General features: G+C 41.0%; 1 protein-coding gene across 2 annotated transcripts; it reads left to right on the plus strand.

Moving 5' to 3' along the window:
• Positions 1-935: 935 nt before the first annotated feature.
• On the plus strand, positions 936-19,541 carry LOC117559502 (paired box protein Pax-3-like; the record flags this gene model as incomplete). 2 transcript variants are annotated; one of them, XM_034236296.1, is given in 5 exon segments in its annotated part: positions 936-1,135; positions 2,936-3,089; positions 4,689-4,903; positions 10,377-10,655; positions 16,356-19,541. In XM_034236296.1, coding segments are annotated over 5 exon segments (866 nt in total), but the record flags the coding sequence as incomplete, so codon positions are not given.
• Positions 19,542-21,091: the final 1,550 nt, after the last annotated feature.

Here is a 21,091-nt window from a genome sequence, read left to right on the forward strand (position 1 = left end):
TTTGTCTACAACATCAACATTTTTGCCCTTTAATAGACTGTCAAATATTAGGTGTTCACTTTAGGATGTGACTTTTCTAAAGATGTGTATGTGGGGTTATCGGGAAAAAAGTTATAACATTTCAAGAGCAGACAACATGGGAATCTAATGTACACAGCACCACACACGTTGACTTTAGTCTCTGCATTTAACCCATCATAGAGACAGGATCAAGGCCATCTATTACATACTGAATATGCACAGCAGCCATGAGCTGTATTTGTTGGGAATTGTACCGGCAACCCTCTGGTTTCTAAGCCAAGTCAAAAACACCTGATATTGGGAGAAAATTGTCATCATGACAGTTTTTGTTCGTCTTAATGAATGTTTGCTAGACTGGTTTCTCAATATGCATTTTCTTGCACGAAAGAAAACAAGGCGAACGTCTGGCATGTTTTGAGCTCATTTGGAGGCCTTGTATAAAAAAGCAGATTTTGCAAAGGCAGTCTATACGATACGATATACAGAGACTGTCTGAGAATTATTATTGTGTTTTTTTTGTTATTATTTGTTTTTTGTACTTTGTTATAATTATTCATTTGAGTGAGAAAAAAAAAAAGGAAAAAAGGGAATATATATATATTATTGTTTGTTTTTGTTTCTGACATGTTCAATAAACTGACTAATGACTAATACTTTATACTTTATTGTCCCTGTAAGGAAATGTGTTCTGGACTCCGTCCTGCAGTGACATACATGTACAAATACAAACATTAAAATACATACACATCATCAGTCATACACCATTTGCACAAACACAATACACAGACGCACTTACTGACAATGAAGACCTATTGCACTACTACCCTCATGGCCAACATTTAAAAGTATATTACATTACATGTGAGTGTACATCAGTGATGTTTAAGTATTTTCTTTCTCCTGTGTTGTTGCAGCGAGTCACTCAGACGAGGGTTCGGACGTGGAGTCGGAGCCGGATCTCCCCCTGAAGAGGAAGCAGCGCCGCAGCCGCACCACCTTCACCGCGGAGCAGCTGGAGGAGCTGGAGCGGGCCTTCGAGAGGACGCACTACCCCGACATCTACACCCGGGAGGAGCTGGCTCAGAGGGCCAAACTCACCGAGGCCAGGGTCCAGGTACGACAACACACTTACTGTTAGAAAGAGATCCCTGGTCCCCGGCTTGAGCTTCAATCTCAGGATCCATGATCCTCTCCAGAATGGAAGGAGTCATCACATACAGAGCATCAACTAGTTCCTGAACAGTGTCCTTCACATGCTGATATCCAAGAGAGGGAGTTACACAGTCACAAGATGGAGGAATAGAAAGCAGTATTCAATGTTTACTTCAGATTAGCTCCACGTCAGAAATGAGCATGCTTGATGTCTCTCTCCATAGAGGCCGAATCATCATGTTAATCACATAGCTATCATCTGCCTCAAACAGTCCTGATGCTCTTCCAGGTAATCACACATCCTGTCATGTTCACAGCTACAGTTGGGATACCTTTGTTATCATGTGGACTCGGATATTGGAAGAGGACATTCAGTATTTTCCCAACACATGCTGTGTACTCAAAGGTGGTGGAAGTACTCAATTAGACAAGGCAAGTTTATTTGTATAGCACTTTTCAACACAAGGCAATTCAAAGTGCTTTACCAAAATGAAAGACATAGTAAAACATGAATAACACAGGTGCTCGAATAAAAGTGACGGTGCAGTGTGAGATGTGAATAGTTCAATTAAAAGCAGCGGCACAAAGAAAAGTCTTCAGCCTGGATTTCAAAGTAGTTGCATCTGTTAATTAGTAAACAATTGTTTTGCCAAAGGTTAGAGATACTCTGTTAGAAGTAAAAGGCATGCATTCAAAATCTAACTGAGGTAAAAGTACAGAAGTATTAGCATTAACATATACTTCACCAAAAGTTAAAGCACTTCACTTTTTTTAATCTGTATAATGTATATAGTTACAAAAAGCTGTAGTGAAATAGGAGGAAGTGTTCAGGTACAAATACCTCAAATTGTAAAGTAAATGCACATAATAACATTCCACCGCTGTGTATATCCTTGTGTACAAAAAAAGCATATTTTAAAAAACTAAAGAGGGATAAAATAATACTTTTGAGGAATTCATATGGTGGATTTCCGTTGGGATTTATAAACTCAAAGGTGTTAAATTGAACCGCTGCTTCACAGGAAACCATGACATCAAATCAGGAGTCAAAAGGTGTTTACAAGATGACACACACATGCACGCACACACATGCACACACACACAACACACACACACACACACACACACACACACACACACACACACACACACACACACACACACACCTTAACAAAAACGTCCTTGCAGAACAGGTTGTTTTTCAATATGTGGGTCTCACATATGTTGCAAAACAAACATACACACACACTCTGAAGATTTTAAACCCACCAGCTGATCTATTTTTGCTCCACACAATAAGCACAATGACACACACACACACACACACACACACACACACACACACACACACACACACACACACACACACACACACACACACACATACACACATGCTTGCTCCCATGGGCCTAATCTGGACTTTCCTCTTTCTGATGGGAGTCCAGTAAACACTGCTCCACAGGCTCCATATGGGAAGTGTGAGCAGGCCCAGCATGATCCCCGTCCATATGGACACGGCATGTCCCTCACACACTCTGAGCAACCAGCCATGATACACACATACACACACACACACAAAAACACACACACACACACATAACACACATTTCCAACAACATCTGTTATATGCCAACCATCTTTTTGGATTACATTTCGTTTTTTGCACGGAGAAACTTTGCTCGTTGTAGGCAATAAGAGTGAACGATGAATGCCCCTCTGGGCTCAATAACATAAGAAGCTAAAAGGCATCTTCCTCCTCCAGGTGTGGTTCAGCAACAGGCGGGCGAGGTGGAGGAAGCAGGCGGGAGCCAGTCAGCTGATGGCGTTTAACCACCTGATCCCTGGAGGCTTCCCCCCCTCCGTCATGTCCAGCTACCAGCTCTCTGACAGCGGATACCCCTCGTCCATAGCACAAGGTGAGAGATGAGACAATACTTGTTTGTATTATTGTTTTATTATTTGACTCCCATTGTGTTATTTTATATTGTATTTATACAGCACTTACAACTGAGGTTGTTTTTTCCCACAATGTATTGTGTTTTTAGCACTTCTTCATTCGTATGATGTTTTAATGCTTTGGCAAGCACTTTGTGAGTGTCTGCGAAAAGCCCTTTATAAATCAATTGTTCTTCCTTACTATATAAATAAATAAAGATTGAGATTGAGATGATAATAATAATACGTTTATTTAGTATAGCACTTTTCACAGAAATCAATATTTTCGAGTATATTAATCGTTTGCTTTTCATATTGAATCCAGCAGTTGTTCTTCTTTTATTTTAATGTTTTAATTTTTTTATTTTCACTTTTTTCTGGCTTTCTGAGCTGAATAATAAAAACTAAAAGTGTATTTTTTACCAACTTTTTTTTGTAATCATTTGTTAAATTGAAATAAATATAAGACTTCATAAAATACGTTTCGATTATAAGAAAAAGTCGGAACATTTGCTTTTCATATTGAATCCAGCAGTTCTTTTATTTTAACGTTTTAATTGTGTTTGCATTACTAGCCATTTTGCTTTGCACCTGTGCCAGGGTGGGATATGTATGTTTTAATTGAAACTGAGCCGTTGTGTTCATCAGTAAAGTGGAACCTCTGTGTGAACTATTCACATCTTAAACTGCACTGTAACTTTTTATTCATGTATTTTTTCTTTTAATGTTTATTTTATTATCTTTTACTGTTTTAAAATGCCTTTGTCTGAATGTCTTTCATTTTTGTAAAGCACCTTGAATTGCCTTAGGCGCATTCACACCGCAGTACTTTTCCCACAAAGGTTCATGAGAACTCTTTTGTCGCGTTCACACCAAAAAGAGCCGGTACTAAAATTAGTCCATGAGAACCTTTTTACCCCCTTTTCCGTCCCTGCTAGAGAGCAGAAGCTGCTGGGAGTCCCAGCAGCTTCTACTGAAGCCAGTCCCCAACTCCGGGGACTTCCGGCCGGGACTCCGGGTGGCAGTATACGCCGTGAAGTGGTTTGCGGCCTGCCAGTAAACCCAAAGAAGAAGAAGAAGAAGTGACGTTAGCGGCTTCATTTGACTAATCCTCCCTCAGGGACTTATTCCGGTGTAACGCGATCTGTACTTAGTTCATGAGGACTAAAGAGTTCTCATGAAGTAAAACACACATTCAACCTGCTATCACGGATCCTCCTCTCACTCCGTCACTCCACACTCTTGTCTTGCCTGTTTTATGCTTTTATGCTGCTGTATTGCCTTGTCGGTTCGATTAAATTGTGTTCCGTTTTTGTTTTAGCTGTTTTAACTTTTAAATGCACTGTAAGGCGACCTTGGGTGTCCTGAAAGGCGCCTCGAAATAAAACGTATTATTATTATTATTATTAAGTTCTCATGAACCTTTGTGGGAAAAGTACTGCGGTGTGAAAGCGCCTCTTGTGTTGAAAGCTATATAAATAAACTTGCCTTGCCTTCATTCTGATCCCAGCACCAACCACTTATACGTTTTGCAACTTATAACAGAGAATCCTCACAAGTGTTTTAACTCTCCCTGGTAGTGTCGGAGCCCCCCAGCACGCTGCACCGACCCCAGCCTCTGCCCCCCTCCTCGGGTCACCAGGGGTCAGGGGTCGGAGGTCAGGTTGAAGGAGGCTCTCCGTACTGCCTGGCCTCCGGACGACACTCCTTCTCCGGGTACTCGGACGGCTTCGTGAGCGCTGGAGGACCGGCCAACAGCATGAACCCCTCCTTAGGAAACGGACTCTCTCCACAGGTGAGACTGCAGCCAGAGAAACATGTGGTTTTATAGGAGACTCAGGATGAGGTTTTTATCCATGATGGTTTGCACGCTCAAGGAATTTCTCTTTGTGTTTTAGCGCATTAAATAAACCCGTTAAGAGGACATACAAAATAGAAAATATAGAATGGAAAATGTTTAAATAGAAGAATCAGGTTAATAGCCAAGTATTTGTAGGCATCCAATACATTTGTTTTGGTGTATTATACATAGAACATATATATTAAGAATAGGACAATTTACTCTGAAAAACAAAATATGATTTTATTGGAATATATGAAGATGATAACGAAGAAAATACAAAATAATTCTACATAAATAGGACAGTTTATTACAGGATGTGGTGGATTTAATCGATGAAGATAATTGACCTTAACTATCTAAATATGTGCGTTTGCAGAACATTTATTTGACAAGAATAAGACGTGTGTGTTTGACGCTGTACTTGCTTTTAGAGATGGATTTCAGATAGTTGAAAGTATTTGCGGTATGTATAATATCCCTTTAGACGCCCAGCTTCACACAATACATCGGGAGCTTTAAAAAGTCATGTTTCAAACAATGACATAAATCCACCCTAACATGTACTCTCAGTGTTTGAGGAGGAAAGTAAGATGACTCGACAAGGACAGAGGACAAGTGAGTGTGTGACAAATGGAAAGTGAAAAGACATTACAGCCAATTTTCTGGCGTGAAGTCTTTGCACCTAGAATAGAGGTTAGGACAGAGGAGATAGAGGTTAGGACAGAGGAGACAGAGGTTAGGACAGAGGAGACAGAGGTTAGGACAGAGGAGACAGAGGTTAGGACAGAGGAGACAGAGGTTAGGACAGAGGAGACAGAGTTAAGGATAGAGGAGACAGAGGTGAGGACAGAGGAAACAGAGGTTAAGACAGATGAGACAGAGGTTAGGACAGAGGAGATAGAGGTTAGGACAGAGGAGATAAAGGTGAGGACAGAGGAGACAGAGTTAAGGACAGAGGAGACAGAGGTGAGGACAGAGGAAACAGAGGTTAAGACAGATGAGACAGAGGTTAGGACAGAGGAGATAGAGGTTAGGACAGAGGAGATAAAGGTGAGGACAGAGGAGACAGAGTTAAGGACAGAGGAGACAGAGGTGAGGACAGAGGAAACAGAGGTTAAGACAGATGAGACAGAGGTTAGGACAGAGGAGATAGAGGTTAGGACAGAGGAGATAAAGGTGAGGACAGAGGAGACAGAGGTGAGGACAGAGGAAACAGAGGAAACAGAAGTTAAGACAGATGAGACAGAGGTTAGGACAGAGGAGATAAAGGTGAGGACAGAGGAGACAGAGGTGAGGACAGAGGAAACAGAGGTTAAGACAGATGAGACAGAGGTTAGGACAGAGGAGATAGAGGTTAGGACAGCGGAGACAGATGTTCAGGACAGAGGAGACAGATATTGAGACAAAGGAGACAGAGGTTTAGGACAGAGGAGACAGAGGTGAGGACAGAGGAAACAGAGGTTAAGACAGATGAGACAGAGGTTAGGACAGAGGAGATAGAGGTTAGGACAGAGGAGATAAAGGTGAGGACAGAGGAGACAGAGGTGAGGACAGAGGAAACAGAGGTTAAGACAGATGAGACAGAGGTTAGGACAGAGGAGATAGAGGTTAGGACAGAGGAGATAAAGGTGAGGACAGAGGAGACAGAGGTGAGGACAGAGGAAACAGAGATTAAGACAGAGGAGACAGAGGTTAGGACAGAGGAGATAGAGGTTAGGACAGAGGAGACAGAGATTAAGACAGAGGAGACAGAGGTTTAGGACAGAGGAGACAGAGGAGACACTAACGGGCAGAAAATGAGATTTCAGCCTGGCACAGCCTGACTCCTCAGAGATCAGCAACAGTGTGAATACCGACACACACACACACACACACACACACACACCACACACACACACACACACACACACACACACACACACACACACACACACACACACACACACACACACACACACACACCACACACACACACACAGAGTGGAGATAATTGATCCACTGCATGACAATTTGAGGATCAGCTGAGGATTTTGTCACATCTTTTACACGACTTTTACACGTCATGGTTGAGCAGCGTGGCTAAGCTTCAACCTTCTGTGTAGATTGGAAGATTGGTTGCTGTACTTTTATTATTATATCAAACACAGAAGTAGAACAGGGATGAAGGAGCAATTTTATTCACAAAGAAGTTATGACTTTTTGTTGAATGAGTATATCCCACAAAATCTATTTATATGATACCTAATAGTAAACAAGACAACGAAAAAGTCTGTTTCGGGAGAAGGATCAATTGATTGGTGGGTCGAAAAACACCAAGAGACTGCTGTCTGTGTGCTGTATTGTATGTCTTAGTCACGTATACATTTTAACTGACGTCAAGTTGTCCGTTAAGATTTCAAAAAGACTGTATGGGTTTGTCACGCAGAAATTGACGTGTTGCTACACAAAAATAGTGGACATTTTTTTTCTTTTGCAAAAGGATTATTTTCACAAATTGGGAAATAGTTTTTTTGACAGCAGCATGTTTACAAGGCATTGCACATTAGTTAAAAATAAAATGAAATAAACAATACACCTAAACATGAACAGTAGATACAGTATAGCAACAGTGGAAAGTATGTCTTGAGTATCTAAATAAGACATAATATCACATTTGGCGAGTCCTCAAACAAGCATCATGTATGCTTTCAAACATAAATGTCTTGTATTGAGGTATTCATGGTCGTGTGTGTGTGTGTGTGTGTGTGGTCTAGCATTACTATACTTGTGGGGACCTACATCTGTTTACACAGTCACGTGTGGGGACTGGCTTCCCTTATGGGGACAAATTGGAGGTCCCCATAAGGGGGATCATTAATTTTAGGGTGAAGACTTGGTTAGGGTTAGGATTAGGGTACCCTTAGGTTAAGGGTAAGGGTTAGGGTAAGGTTAAGGGTAAGGTTTAGGGTAAGGGTTAGGGTTAGGCATGTGTTGGTCATGGTTAGGGTTAGGATAAGTCTCCAGGAAATGCATGTAAGTCAATGTAATGTCCCCTGAAGTGATGTATACATGGTATGTGTGTGTGTGTGTGTGTACAAACACTGTTACACACTCCACGCTCTTCTATATCCTCGAGGGAAGCCTCTCGTGATTGCATTCTTAAAATGTTTGCCTCGACATTCTTCCACGTGAAAGCATAGGCTGTAATTTATTTGTATATATTTCGTACAGCCGGGCAGGAATGTGTCCCGTCTCAGATGTTTTACCCCCATCCAGACATTCTTCCTGCTAACTCCTGGACGCACTGATTCAGGCCGCTGGCAACTGCAGGTTTCCAATATGAAACCATGAGGATTATGGGTAGAAAGTTTGGTTAAATAAATGAAAAGTCATCTGCATAACGTCTGCACGAGGCTCGTTTAATCCGAGACCTTTCCTCACTCTATTTCTGTTTAAAACAACTCCAAACGCAGGTTAATTTTTAAGGAAAATGTTACCGGGCATGAGAGGAAACACAACTCCCCTTTCCAAATCAACATGGTCTCCTCCACTCACCTCCCCTGCTTGGGAAATGATTTAAGCAGGACCATGTGTGTGTGTGGATGTATAATAATATGTCACTTAGAGGGAAAGAGGACCCAAAGAGCAGCGTACCTGCTTCTTATTAAGCGCGACTGCAGGAGCCTGGAGGCCTTTCGCTCTGCAGAGCAGGAGGTGGGATATGATACATTTAGAGGTAGCAGATTCACTTAGAGCTACTTTCATAAGTGATAAAGACAGTCTGGATGTCTTATTAACGGTTTACTGAGCTCTTTGATGACGGACAGGTAAAGTGAGCGAGTGTCGAGGAGGGGGTCGGTGGTCTCGCGTCTGTTTTGAGACCAGTTGAAACGCTTGGCCCACGGCGCTTTTCCGTCCTTTGCTAGCCAAGGAATATTCCCCCCCAAATTTGATTATCTGGTTGCTAATAAAGACCAGGTCAAGAGCTAACGGATTTCTCGAACTTCAAATCTATTCAACAGAGCCGCGCTCAAAGACATTTCTGCTGTGTTATCTTTGACGGCGTATCTTTTCCCGACATGAGTTGTTATCTCGCGCCACGGGTTTTTTGGAGCAGTGTCAAAAAGGAATTTTGGAATAAGTGGAGCCGTGGATCTGAGACAAATTGCTTAATTCTTCCTTTCTGCTGCTATCTCAGTCTGCGCCGGCTTTTCCTTTTGATGTTCCTCAACAGGGGGATTTCCTATGTGTGTTTTAGCGTGTGTGTGTGTGTGTGTGTGTGTGTGTGTGTGTGTGTGTGTGTGTGTTGATACGTATTACAAACAGTCATGTGCTTGTTTCCAAAAAAGTTATATTAGGGCCTTCTCAGAAACTAAAAACAAAACAAAGAAAACTTCTATTCCTCATATGATGCTGTTCTTGTCTGTAAAAACTAAATCACATTTTTTTACATCTAGGGTTAGGGTTAGGGTTAGGCCAATCACTGTAATACAAAAAAATCCCCATTGAAGTAGTTATTGTTGGTGAGGCTGTCACAAAGACAACCAAATCTCATCAGTTTTTTCTCAAAGCTACCAACACAGTGCATTCATTTAATAATTGCTGTCCGATTTGTCCACATCATATATAATTATCATCATGAATAACATAGCAGCCTGGCTAACGTTACTGTCTGAACCCATGATGTCAGTGTCATGATTAATGCATCGTAAAATCTGGTAGTATTAATAATTACGTAGTATAAATATTGTTGTATTACATTGTTTTGTTGTTCCACCTGGGGATAGCTTCTGTAGGATATTATGTTGAGTGGCCTCTCAGCAAAATGCTCTCTCGTAGGCTGCAGTGTTAATGTCAAGAGCCTTACTGTGAAAGGGAGATCAGGAGGCACACTGTAAACTCAATGACCAGATTATCAGAAATTGAGGCAACTGATTAATCTATACATTGATTAATTTAAAAATCAAATGTTTTCAGAGCCTAAATGTTTTGATTAGATACAGATGCACACAAGCATAATAAAACAATAAAACAAGTTAAGTTAAATATTTTAAGTGGTGCTTACTTCATATTCAAAATGGTCTGAGCTGATCAGAAATTATCAGTAAAATTAACAACTAAAAAAATGTCCCAGCATATTGACCTTTTCTTAAGTTTTCCCTTTCACAATGACATCCCTAGATTTAAACATGTCACATATTAGAGAGGCAACTCAACAAAACAGCTTACAACTCCAAAAAAAAAACTACAGAAGCTATCCGAATGTTGTACTATTATTATTATAATTTATTTCATAATCATATGAACCAAAATCTGGTTTATTGCCCCTTTAAGTGTATATCAACTACCCTACATGTCTCACTAACATCAGGGCCTCTCACACTGCTCTGGCATAAATAAACCTTTCAACTAATTTAACCCTCAACTTGTTTCTCTTTTCCACCAGGTGATGGGTCTTTTGAACCCAGGAGGAGTGCCTCATCAGCCCCAGAGCGACTACGCCATCTCCCCTCTGACGGGAGGCCTGGAGCCCGGCATGTCGGCCAGCTGCAGTCAGCGCATGGATCACATTAAGGGTCTGGAGGGTCTCACCAGCGTTCCCAACATGGCGGCGCTGCCCTCGCTGCCCAGCTCCCAGTCCTACTGCCCTGCCTCCTACAGCTCCCCGGGGTACACCGTGGACCACATGGCGTCATACCAGTACGGCCAGTACGGACAAAGTAAGGTCAATAGACTCCTCACTTTTTATTTCCGCATCAATCAGAATCAGAATACCTTTATTCGTCCCACAGAGGAGAAATGTACATTTGTTACAGCAGAAAAGAGCCAAAGACAGCTTAATGTTGAAGCATGCATAAAACACAATACACACACAATCAACATACGATACGATACTAGATACCGTATCCAATGATAATACTCTTCACTCATCAAAAACTACCAAAAGGTTTAACAGATAATTCATGCAAAGACGAGCACAACAAAAGGAATAAAAGCAATTTCATTTTAAGTTTTGATAAAAATTGGGTTAGAAACACAAAAAAGTGTGAGAATTGGGGAACAGAAGAAAAACAAACATAGCTTGATGTACAAGTTGTTTGATGCTCATTACACGGCCATAGCTGAATCATTTCATGAACAAGTTGCGGACAATGCACAAGCTAACTAGTCCTCTCTTCCAAAATGAAAATAAAAAGATTTGAGATATTTCAATTTTTTTTGTTTAAACCGCTAACTGTTTTTTTTGTGGTTTTTCACTTATTTTCAGTTTTAAGAATTCAACGAAAGGAAATCATACCCAAACAGAGGACACAGTTTAATTCATGAATATCGGACTATTTACCGATGTCAAAAAAGCCTACAACAACCCTGGTTTCTGCAGGTAGCGATAATTCGGCTAGTTTTTTCTGGATTCTCATCATGCGGTCTCGAGTGTTGGGGTAAATTGTGCAGATCTGATTCCATCTAGCACAGCGCTGATACTGAGATCTGCGGTTACTGTAGAGTCGGCTTCCATCAGGAGAAAGTGAGAGAGCCTACCTGTCCAGCAGTAAGAGGGTCTTTCACTTCACATTACTGTTAGTTTAAGGGTTAAAATCAACTTCAAACAAGTCTCCGTCGAACTCTGGAAGGCAACGTCGTTCTTCGTCACAGCAGCCATGATTACAGCGGCCGCCGTTTCCAATATTTTCGGTCCGCAGGGGGTTGACCAATCAGGTTCATCAGCTGACCTTGTGTCAACCTCGAAGAAAAACCTCCTTCAAAGAGCGTGGCAGCGGTCCAAACGAGCCCGACTGCATGGAGCTCTGCGCGTATCAAATGAATATCTGACTTAATATCCGAAAGCGGCAAATGTCTAACGGAATATCTCGGTCGGATATCTCAAAGTGATCAGAATAAAGAATTAGGGCGACACACATTGAAAACCTCTGGCATGCGGCTCGTGCATTTAGACTCCACTATAGGACACGCACTCACACACACTCACACACACCTCCGCAGCGATACAGGCCATCTTGATGTGATTAATCAGTGCGACTGGATGTGTGCGGTTGGGTTTGGAGCAGCAGAGGAAAGGTCCTTTCTGGGGGTGGACGGATCCTAATAGCCTCTGGCAGGGCGGCGATTAGAAACAGGTGCTCTGACTGAGGTCAGCTGGGGAAGCAGCTTTTTGTTTTAAATGTTTTTATTTAGTGATATAGGAGTTACAAGACAAGTGCATACAAGTACAGTGTCACAGATACACAGAAGACAGATGGCAAAAGTACACCATTACATCATTTACTCAAGTAGAACTCGTGTTTAAAAATACTCTGGTGAAAGTAGAAGTACTGACTAAACTTCTTTACTCAAGTCAAAGTAAAGACTTTGAAATGTACTTCAGTAAAAAGTACCCATAACTAGCAGCTGCTTTAAAGAGTACCTGACCTCCCTTTATATTAATAGAACAACAATGTCATTGTTAGCTAATGAATGTTTCCATGCTGAACAACGGCAACATGACAACGTTTCCATTGGTCTTCTTTAGAGAAGACCAGGGGCCTATACTACGAATCTAGTTCAACATATCCTGGATATGTTTTGAGTTAGCTGGTTGACTTCATCCAAAACAAAGCCGCTCTCGCTAAACTATCCTACGACGCTAGCTATCAACTCGTTCGTGTCCTATCTAGTTAGGTGCGCGTTCACATGAAAGGGGTGGTATCTGGAGCATTCGACCAATCACAAACATGGAGAAGCGTACTGACAGCGCAGCGTCATACTTCCTGAATGAAAAGTGAACTATAATATTAGACATATGAAGAAGTTAAACTTTAAACATCCATGACGTAAACACTTTATCCAGGATCAAAGCCACAGAGCTGCACCTGCAAGGTGAATACAGCTGGTAACAGAACAAGCGTTTGAATGCGTACATTAACAGGTTTATGATATCACTGCCCCGTCTAAGACACGATCTGACTTTAATTACATTTGTCTCGAGTGTTTCGTCAACTTAATGTGTTAAAATAATACTTCTGCATACAGTCTGTGACACTGTGAGTGTTGCACGGCCAGATACGGCTCAGCTGACTCAGATAAGGAAATATATGATACATTATGATGTGATATGAATGATAATGGGACACATCGACGTCTGCACTCACAGTGCCGCGGACTGCAGGCTACGTAATGTTACTTTGATCCGGTTATGTTGTGGCAGATATTTAATTAAGCTTTCTTAACATAATAGTATAATAATAGTATAATAGTTGTAATAGATGGGAGGTGATATTCTATTCATTTTCACGTTCACACAGTCGGTGATTTTGGCCGGCCGTCTTTCCTGCAACGGCAGTTTAAACTGTACTTCCTCCGCACACTGAGCTCTGATTGGTCAGCAGGCGGTGCTTTCGCTGAGTTGATCTCTTATCCTGGAAACCTATCCTGCTCCGGCGCAGGCTAGCCGCTCAGCATAAGTTATCTAGCCCGCTAAAAAGTGAACCAGCTTCGTAGGACCGGAAATCCCTGAAGTTAGCTTGCTCAACGAAAATCCTGATTCGTAGTATAGGACCCAGGAAATGATGGATACACGGATCGTGTTCAAATCAATAGGCTCGCAATGACTCTAAGGCCCCCGTCCACATGGAGACGATATCAGTTGAATCCGCTAACGTTCTCTATCGTATAGACGGTTCGTCCACACAAGGCCGACACGGAAACGTGGATTCGGAGCCTGAATCCGATACACGTTGATAACGGCTCCCAAAGTGGGTAGGTCTGAGGACGAAGCGGCTCCGTGTGGCTATACGATCATTCCCTGAAAACGATGACGTCATAGCACCGACTCTCCACCTCTCCTGCTCACCCCCGCGTCATTGCTGATGCGTTTCGCCAACAACAACAACAATGGCGGATCACAGGATTGCTTTCGTGCTCCAGACGCTACTGACCATGATACAGATTTCAGTGCAAAATCTACAGCTCCTCTACCACAACCATCAGCAACAATAATAATATAATATAATAATAATAATAATATTAATAATCGCCATCGCTCTTATTCGCTGCTTTTGGTGTATTTTGTGGCGGAAGTACAGCGCCACTTACAGGCCCGGCATATGTACTACAGCGTCTCCAGCGGGTCGAGCGGTCTTGCGTGGACGGACACGTTTCTTGAGCCGATTCCGTGTGGACGGAAGACTCTTTTGATATCGAATTCGGTTCGTTTTTGTCTCCGTTTCGTCTCCATGTGGGGCCTAAATAATGATGATCACGCCACCAAACACAGATTAAAACTAAAATAACCAGCCTGTGTTCAAAATGTAAGAAGTAAAAGTACAAAGTTGTCAGAAAAATAACTAGTGGAGTAAAGTACTGATACCAGAACAATGTACTTAAGTACAGTAAGAAAGTATTTGCACTCCACTACTTCCCACCTCTGGAAGAAGGTGAATTTACAAGTAAAGACAAATTACAAAATATACATGGAGACAAAAAAGAAAACAAAAACAGTGTGTGTGTGTGAGGGATTAAAAATAGAGTGGGGGGGGGGGGGGCATGTAAATAGTAGCAGGACCTTAAAGACCTTAGGGAAGCAGTTTTTAAATTAAGACTACATTGCTCTCACTGGAAAGCCTCTCGGAAACTACAGTGCTGATCCATGAATTACTTGTTTGTTTTTTAGTATGTTAATGTGTCTGTTGCTAAGCTGGCCATACTGTTGCGGTTACCTGTCAATTGCACCAGGTTTCCACCTAAAGTTCCCAGGACTTGTCAAGGAACCAAAAGGTTTCCAAGACTGTTGTCGTCTGTTTCCACCGATGCATTAAGACCCACACAAAATTGAAAATGTAGCATGTTGACGTAGGAAAAGTGACTGCTGTCTCACAGGACATTTTTGCACGCAACTTCCCGTCACATTGTCGAAATATTGGCAACACATAAGCCTTATTTGGATGAACTGACCTATAGTAGGAATCTATCTAAATGGTGACTTCATTTCTTAAATAATGAACATATTAAGGTTTTGTTATAGGGAGGTATGGTTTGACAAGTTAGACCTCTTTGGATGTCATGCTGTACATTTCTTTATTCATGCGTAGACCATATCTTAAATGTTTGGTGTTATAATTACGTTTTAATCTTTGCCAAAGGAAATTATTATTGCTATATTATTCGTATGCATGTTTGCTTTAAATAAAGTCAGGGGAGAAGAAAATATGGCAGCAAACTATTTGAAAATAAGTGGCCATGAAATGAATATCTGTATTAATCAGATTTTTGGACATACAGAAAATCGGATGTCAAATCTAATGCCAATAATTCACAAGGGTTTTGTGATCAGTACATTGAAGGAACTTCTTGCTTTCAGGGATCAGCTACATTCTGTAAACAAAAATATATATTGGATGTTTTTTTTTTATGGTTATTCAAGTATGTTTCGACCTAACAAATATTTAATTGTACAACTTAGGTACAATACACACATTGTATTATTCAGAGGTTTTGTACTAGAATCATGTTGCAAGCTTTGTAGAGGAGGGTTGAAAGCAGTATGGAGGGAAATCAAAATTTCAAAACGTATAATTCATAACAAGTCTAAATAAAATATTACTTTTTTTGATAAAAATGTTGTTGGATGGAGTTGTGTGATGTCGCACACAAAAAATGCAAATATCCTAAATCATAACCAAGACATTTGATTTTTCCAGTGCGTCTTTCCTGCAACGGCAGTTTAAACTGGACTTCCTCCGCACACTGAGCTCTGATTGGTCAGCAGGCGGTGCTTTCACTGAGTTGATCTCTTATCCTGGAACCTATCCTGCTCCATAAGTTATCTAGCCTGCTAAAAAGTGAACCAGCTTCGTAGGACTGGAAATCCCTGAAGTTAGCTTGCTAAATGAAAATCCTGATTCGTAGTATAGGCTCCAGGAAATGATGGATACACGGATCGTGTTCAAATCAATAGGCCCGCAATGACTCTAAGGCCCCCGTCCACATGGAGATGATATCTCCATGTGGACGGGGGCTTCTGAGTGTATTTTATTAAATCAAAGCATCTTCGCACTACTCTTTGTTTTCGAAATCAAAGTCCTTCATTGCCATAACCCTCCAAACCACTGTTAGCAAATGCTATGCTAACAGTAGCCATATGTCGAAGGCAAGCTAAAACATGTGCCTGAAATGTATTGGGGCCATTCATCTCTTGGATGGCCCCAAATTAGAGAGCCTGACAAGTAATTTCAATAAAGAATACATGTTTACTGACTGTATTGGCAATATAAACATAATATTTACTTTTCAAGTTAAAAGAAAATCAAAACCAAACTATTAAACCCCTTTAAAATGGGGGAAACGTGAAAATAAATGTTTTAACCGTGTATTTATTTTAGATATGCTTTCACAAGTGAACTAACAAACGTTTCGTCCTTTTTCTTTACAGGTGCCCTTTCTTATCTGAGGCCTGAAATCACCTGATCCAGAGCTCCAGACTTCACACAGGGACATTTATGTGTACAGCGATGGGAATCTTTTCAAATCTGGACCAAATTTTTATTTTGCTACTATTTACCAGGACACTTTTCTTTACTAAAGGACTTTATATTTTTTAATTCTTGTTGGAGAAATGGACAAAAAAAAGAAGGGACCACGAGAAGGAATATCAGACCAAAAACTGTTGACTGATTTCGAACAAAAACTATTCATTGACGGCGGAGATGTCAGCGCTTAATGGGGTCGGTGATGTGGAGCTTTGAGCGTCTACAGAGCCATGAAGAGGCACTTTAGTGACCAAAACAATATCCATGGACTCTGGGGTGTTTGTGAGCAAAGCAAAACCCAAATCTCTACGTCATAATCTGCCATCCTTTGAGGCGATGCTTAAAGGAACATGTTTACATATTTTAGGGCCACATGTATGAAATGTCATGTATCTCCAATTTAATCCCCAAGTTATATCTGCTCAAAGGGGAAAAGAAAAGGGCTTTGTTGATTTTTTAAAATAATTTATCTCCGCATCCCACACAAGGAGAGACATTCCACAGAGAGAGAAAAACAAACGTGAGAATCTGAGTTTTTTTTTTATTGTGTTAGAGACTCTAATGTACACCACAGCTGTACTGCAGTGAAAGTTCATTCACACATTCCTCCCCCCTCTGTCTCCCCCTCTCCTCTCGCCTTTCTGTCTCACTCCTTCTGTCTCATTGATGTTTCGGACGGTGAGGCAGGGATCCCGGCCTTTTGTAGTTTTTAGAGAGGACCTCGGAGGAGGTCAAGGGGTGACTTTAGGGAAAATGACAGATGAGAGAGCAGGAGAGGAGGGCGGCGGAGAAATGTCTTTAAAGGAAGGGGAAAAGGGGGTGGGGGGGGGTGGATAAGCAAGATCGATCACAGGGTTTAAAATCCTTTAAAGATCTTCTCCCGGCGAGAAAAATCCACCAGGTCACAAGTCACGACCGAAAGACACTTGAGTAACCGAGAGAGTTTAGACTAAAGACTGCCATTCTCCCAGCTGACCAGAAGTGCAATATCATGTATCTTAGAGTCCAGAACCCTAATCCTAACCCTAACTCCTCGTAAAAACAATGAGAAACGTGTCTCTTAAAGTCTTACAAAACAGTTTGGATTATAACTCTGGGTCTAGTTTGGGATGAACACATGGGACTATGTCTAAAACACATGAGGAACATTATTAAAACTGCCATTATAGCACACTGAGGACCACATTTGTCAGGACTTACATGTTGCGTATTGTAAGGAAATGCATGAATTAAGGGAAGGCCAATGAAAACAGAAAACCATCAGGAATGAAAAAGCCAAAATTGTACAACCAGGTCACAAGTAAACCGAGAGACACTTGAGAAACCAAGAGTTTAGACCATTCTCCCGACTGATCAGAAGTGCAATATCATATATCTTGTAGTCTAACGCACCATTAAACATTGAAAAAAACATCAATGTTGCCTCCGAAAGTCTTACGAAACAGTGCGCATTCATTCTCTGGGTGTAGTTTGGGAACAACACGTGTGACTTTGTCGAAAACAAATCAGAAATATTGTTAATACTGCTGTAATAGCACACTGAGGACCACATTTGTAAGGATGTTAGTCGGTGTACTAATCAAGGGAATGTCAATATAACCGAAAAATCACCAGGAATGAAAAAGCCAAAGCTTTTGACTGAAGACGGCCATTCTCCCAACTGACCAGAAGTAAAGTGTCTCTTCGAGTCGACCTCAACCTTTAAAACAATATTAAAATTAATCAAACGTACCTGTTAAAGTCTTACGAAACAGTTTGGACTTATTGTCTCGATCTAGTTTGGGAACAACATGTGTCTTTGTCCAAAACAAATCAGAAACATTGTTAATGCCGCTCTAAAAGCACACTGAGGACCACATTTTTAGGACTTAAAACATGAATCAAGGGAATGCTAATGTAATCGTAAAATCACCAGTAAAAAGCCAAAGCTGCACCACCAGGTCACAAGTCATGAGGAGAAGATGCCTGAGGAACCCAGAGCGTTTTGACTTCACTCATTCTCCCAGCTGACCAGAAGTAAAGTGTCTCTTTGAGTCGACCTCGATCTGACCTCTTAAAGTATTACGATACAGTTTGGAATGATTGTTTCGATGTAGTTTGGGAACAACACATGTATCTTTGTCCAAAAACAAATCAGAAACATTGTTTATGCTCTCAAAGCACACGAGGTAATCCCAATGTAATCAGAAAATCACAAGGATTGACAAAGCCAAATAACTCACGAGTCATGACCGACAAACAATTGAGAAACTGTTAGAGTTTTGACGAAAGAACATAATTCCCCCAACTGACCTGAAGTCAAAATATCATATCACACTTGTTAAAGTCTTACGAAACAGTATGGATTCATTCTCTGGGTGTAGTTTGGGAACAACACATGTGACTTTGTCCAAAAACAACTCAGAAACATTGTTAACACCGCTGTAAAGCACAGTGTCAGTGTATCATGAATCAAGGGAATGTGAACAGAAGATCACCAGGAATGACGAAGCCAAAACTGTACTTAAGTTTATATTTTTGTGTTGCTTGGGACCTTTTTCTATGTTTTCATTTTGCATTTAAACAACAATTAGGGTTTGTAACGCATTCCAGACATATTTATTGTCTCAAATGTTCTGTATGTATGTATGGGGCGGTGGTGGCGAAGTCGATAGGGACTTGGCTTGGCAACTGGAAGGTCACCAGTTCAAGTCTCGGCAAGACCAAGTGCTACGAGGTGTCCCTGAGCAAGGCACCGTTCCCCACACTGCTCCCCGGGCGCCGTTCTATATGGCAGCCCACTGCTCCTAACACTAGGATGGGTCAAATGCAGAGAAACAATTTCCCCACGAGGGATTAATAAAAGTCCATCTTATCTTATCTTATGTACAATTTCCCACAATGTACAAGTGAGTGGCAATACTTTTCCATCTGAATAACGGAGCGCCTTCATAAGCTTGTGTTGTACATCTGTCTATGTTAGAATGAACCAGTCCTTTCATTCCTTTGATATATTTGTTGTATTATTTTGACAAAGCGATATGACATAACGTCATGTGTACAAGCGCATTATCACTACTATTTATAATGAAATAAAAATTCTGAAAATAGCCGCATGTGTTTTTATTCATTTCAGTTCCTCCGATGGCCATTAATAACGAAATAGAGTCTTTGTGTTTATTTTTGAGAAACACAAAGTGATTCTTCAGAAGAATACACTCGGAGACAAATGTGTACTTTTCATGTGAACCCTGCAACCAAAATAGGCCAAAGACATTGGATTGGACACTGAACACAACAGGCTTTCTCACAGACGCCCGGACATCTGCATTGGTGTGTATTAATACCCCCCCTGCACCCCCGCTACTGTAACAAACTGACTTTTGTTTAACAACCTCTCCAATGAGAACAAGCCTTAAAGCGATTTGGACAAACAGTCTCTCCAAAAAACCTCTGCAACCCATCCACCATCCACACACACAGGGCCCACTCTGTGTGTGTGTGTTTGTGCACCACATGCATTCATACATTATGTTCATGTTCACATAGTGTTGTTTCTGTGTGTGTGTGTGTGTGTGTGTGTGTGTGTGTGTGTGTGTGTGTGTGTGTGTGTGTGTGTGTGTGTGTGTGTGTGTGTGTGTGTGTGTGTTCATGCAGCCTGAGGGGTATTAAGCCTAATTATAACATTCTTCTGATTAATCGTGTCTGCAGCGGGGACCACACACTCTATAAATAAAGTCTAAGTCAATAACAACGTGCAGGATCACTCATAGTCTTGTCAGCTCAGTTTGCCAAGCTTGAATAATTCAGCCAATGAGGAGACACCTAGACACACACACACACACACACACGCACACACACACGCACACTCTGGAAAAGTACAAGCACTCTAATCACCTGTGGTGTGCACAAACACTCCTGCTGATACACACACTTTGGCGTGCAGATGTGAACACGCTTCAACCAAACACACACACACACACACACACACACACACACACACACACACACACAAACACACACACACACACACACACGTATACACTCACACTGTTTGCTTTCTTAATTAGTCCATACCATTAAAGATGAAGACAAATCACACCTGCAAAAAATTCCAATGCCGAGACATTATTTGTATTAATGAAGCCTCCTCGCGCTGCACTGAAAGGGCTAGTATTTCTTTAATACACCCCAGAGTGTAGTTAAATGGAACTATTTTAATGGTATTTCAGATAATGAATGATTTTTGAGTGATTTTTTGGACCTACGCCTGCCTGTTTGCTCTATACATACAGCTCAATTCAAATACATCCACATTAAAATAAGCAACATTTTTCTTTCAATAATTGTCATTTGTCCCGTTTTCTAAATTGAAAAAAATCCGTAATGTTTGATAAACACACACACACATTTGCCAGGTGTGGTTGTTAGCCTTACACACATTTTCTTCCATTTTCCATTTTAGAGCAGTACACACAATAGTAACATTCCTAATTTTCTCTTCTGTACAATACACAGTATTTTATTCCACTGTACAAACTCATGTTTTTACATAAAGTATAAATAACCCTTACCCTAATTTTAAAGAAAGTTACAATCCCTATCAGAAGCCTTAAATCCAGAAGCACTTATTATTTAACATGAAGACAAATGTAATTAA

Source organism: Gymnodraco acuticeps, unplaced genomic scaffold (genome assembly GCF_902827175.1).
Source record: "Gymnodraco acuticeps unplaced genomic scaffold, fGymAcu1.1, whole genome shotgun sequence".
NCBI lineage: Eukaryota > Metazoa > Chordata > Actinopteri > Perciformes > Bathydraconidae > Gymnodraco > Gymnodraco acuticeps.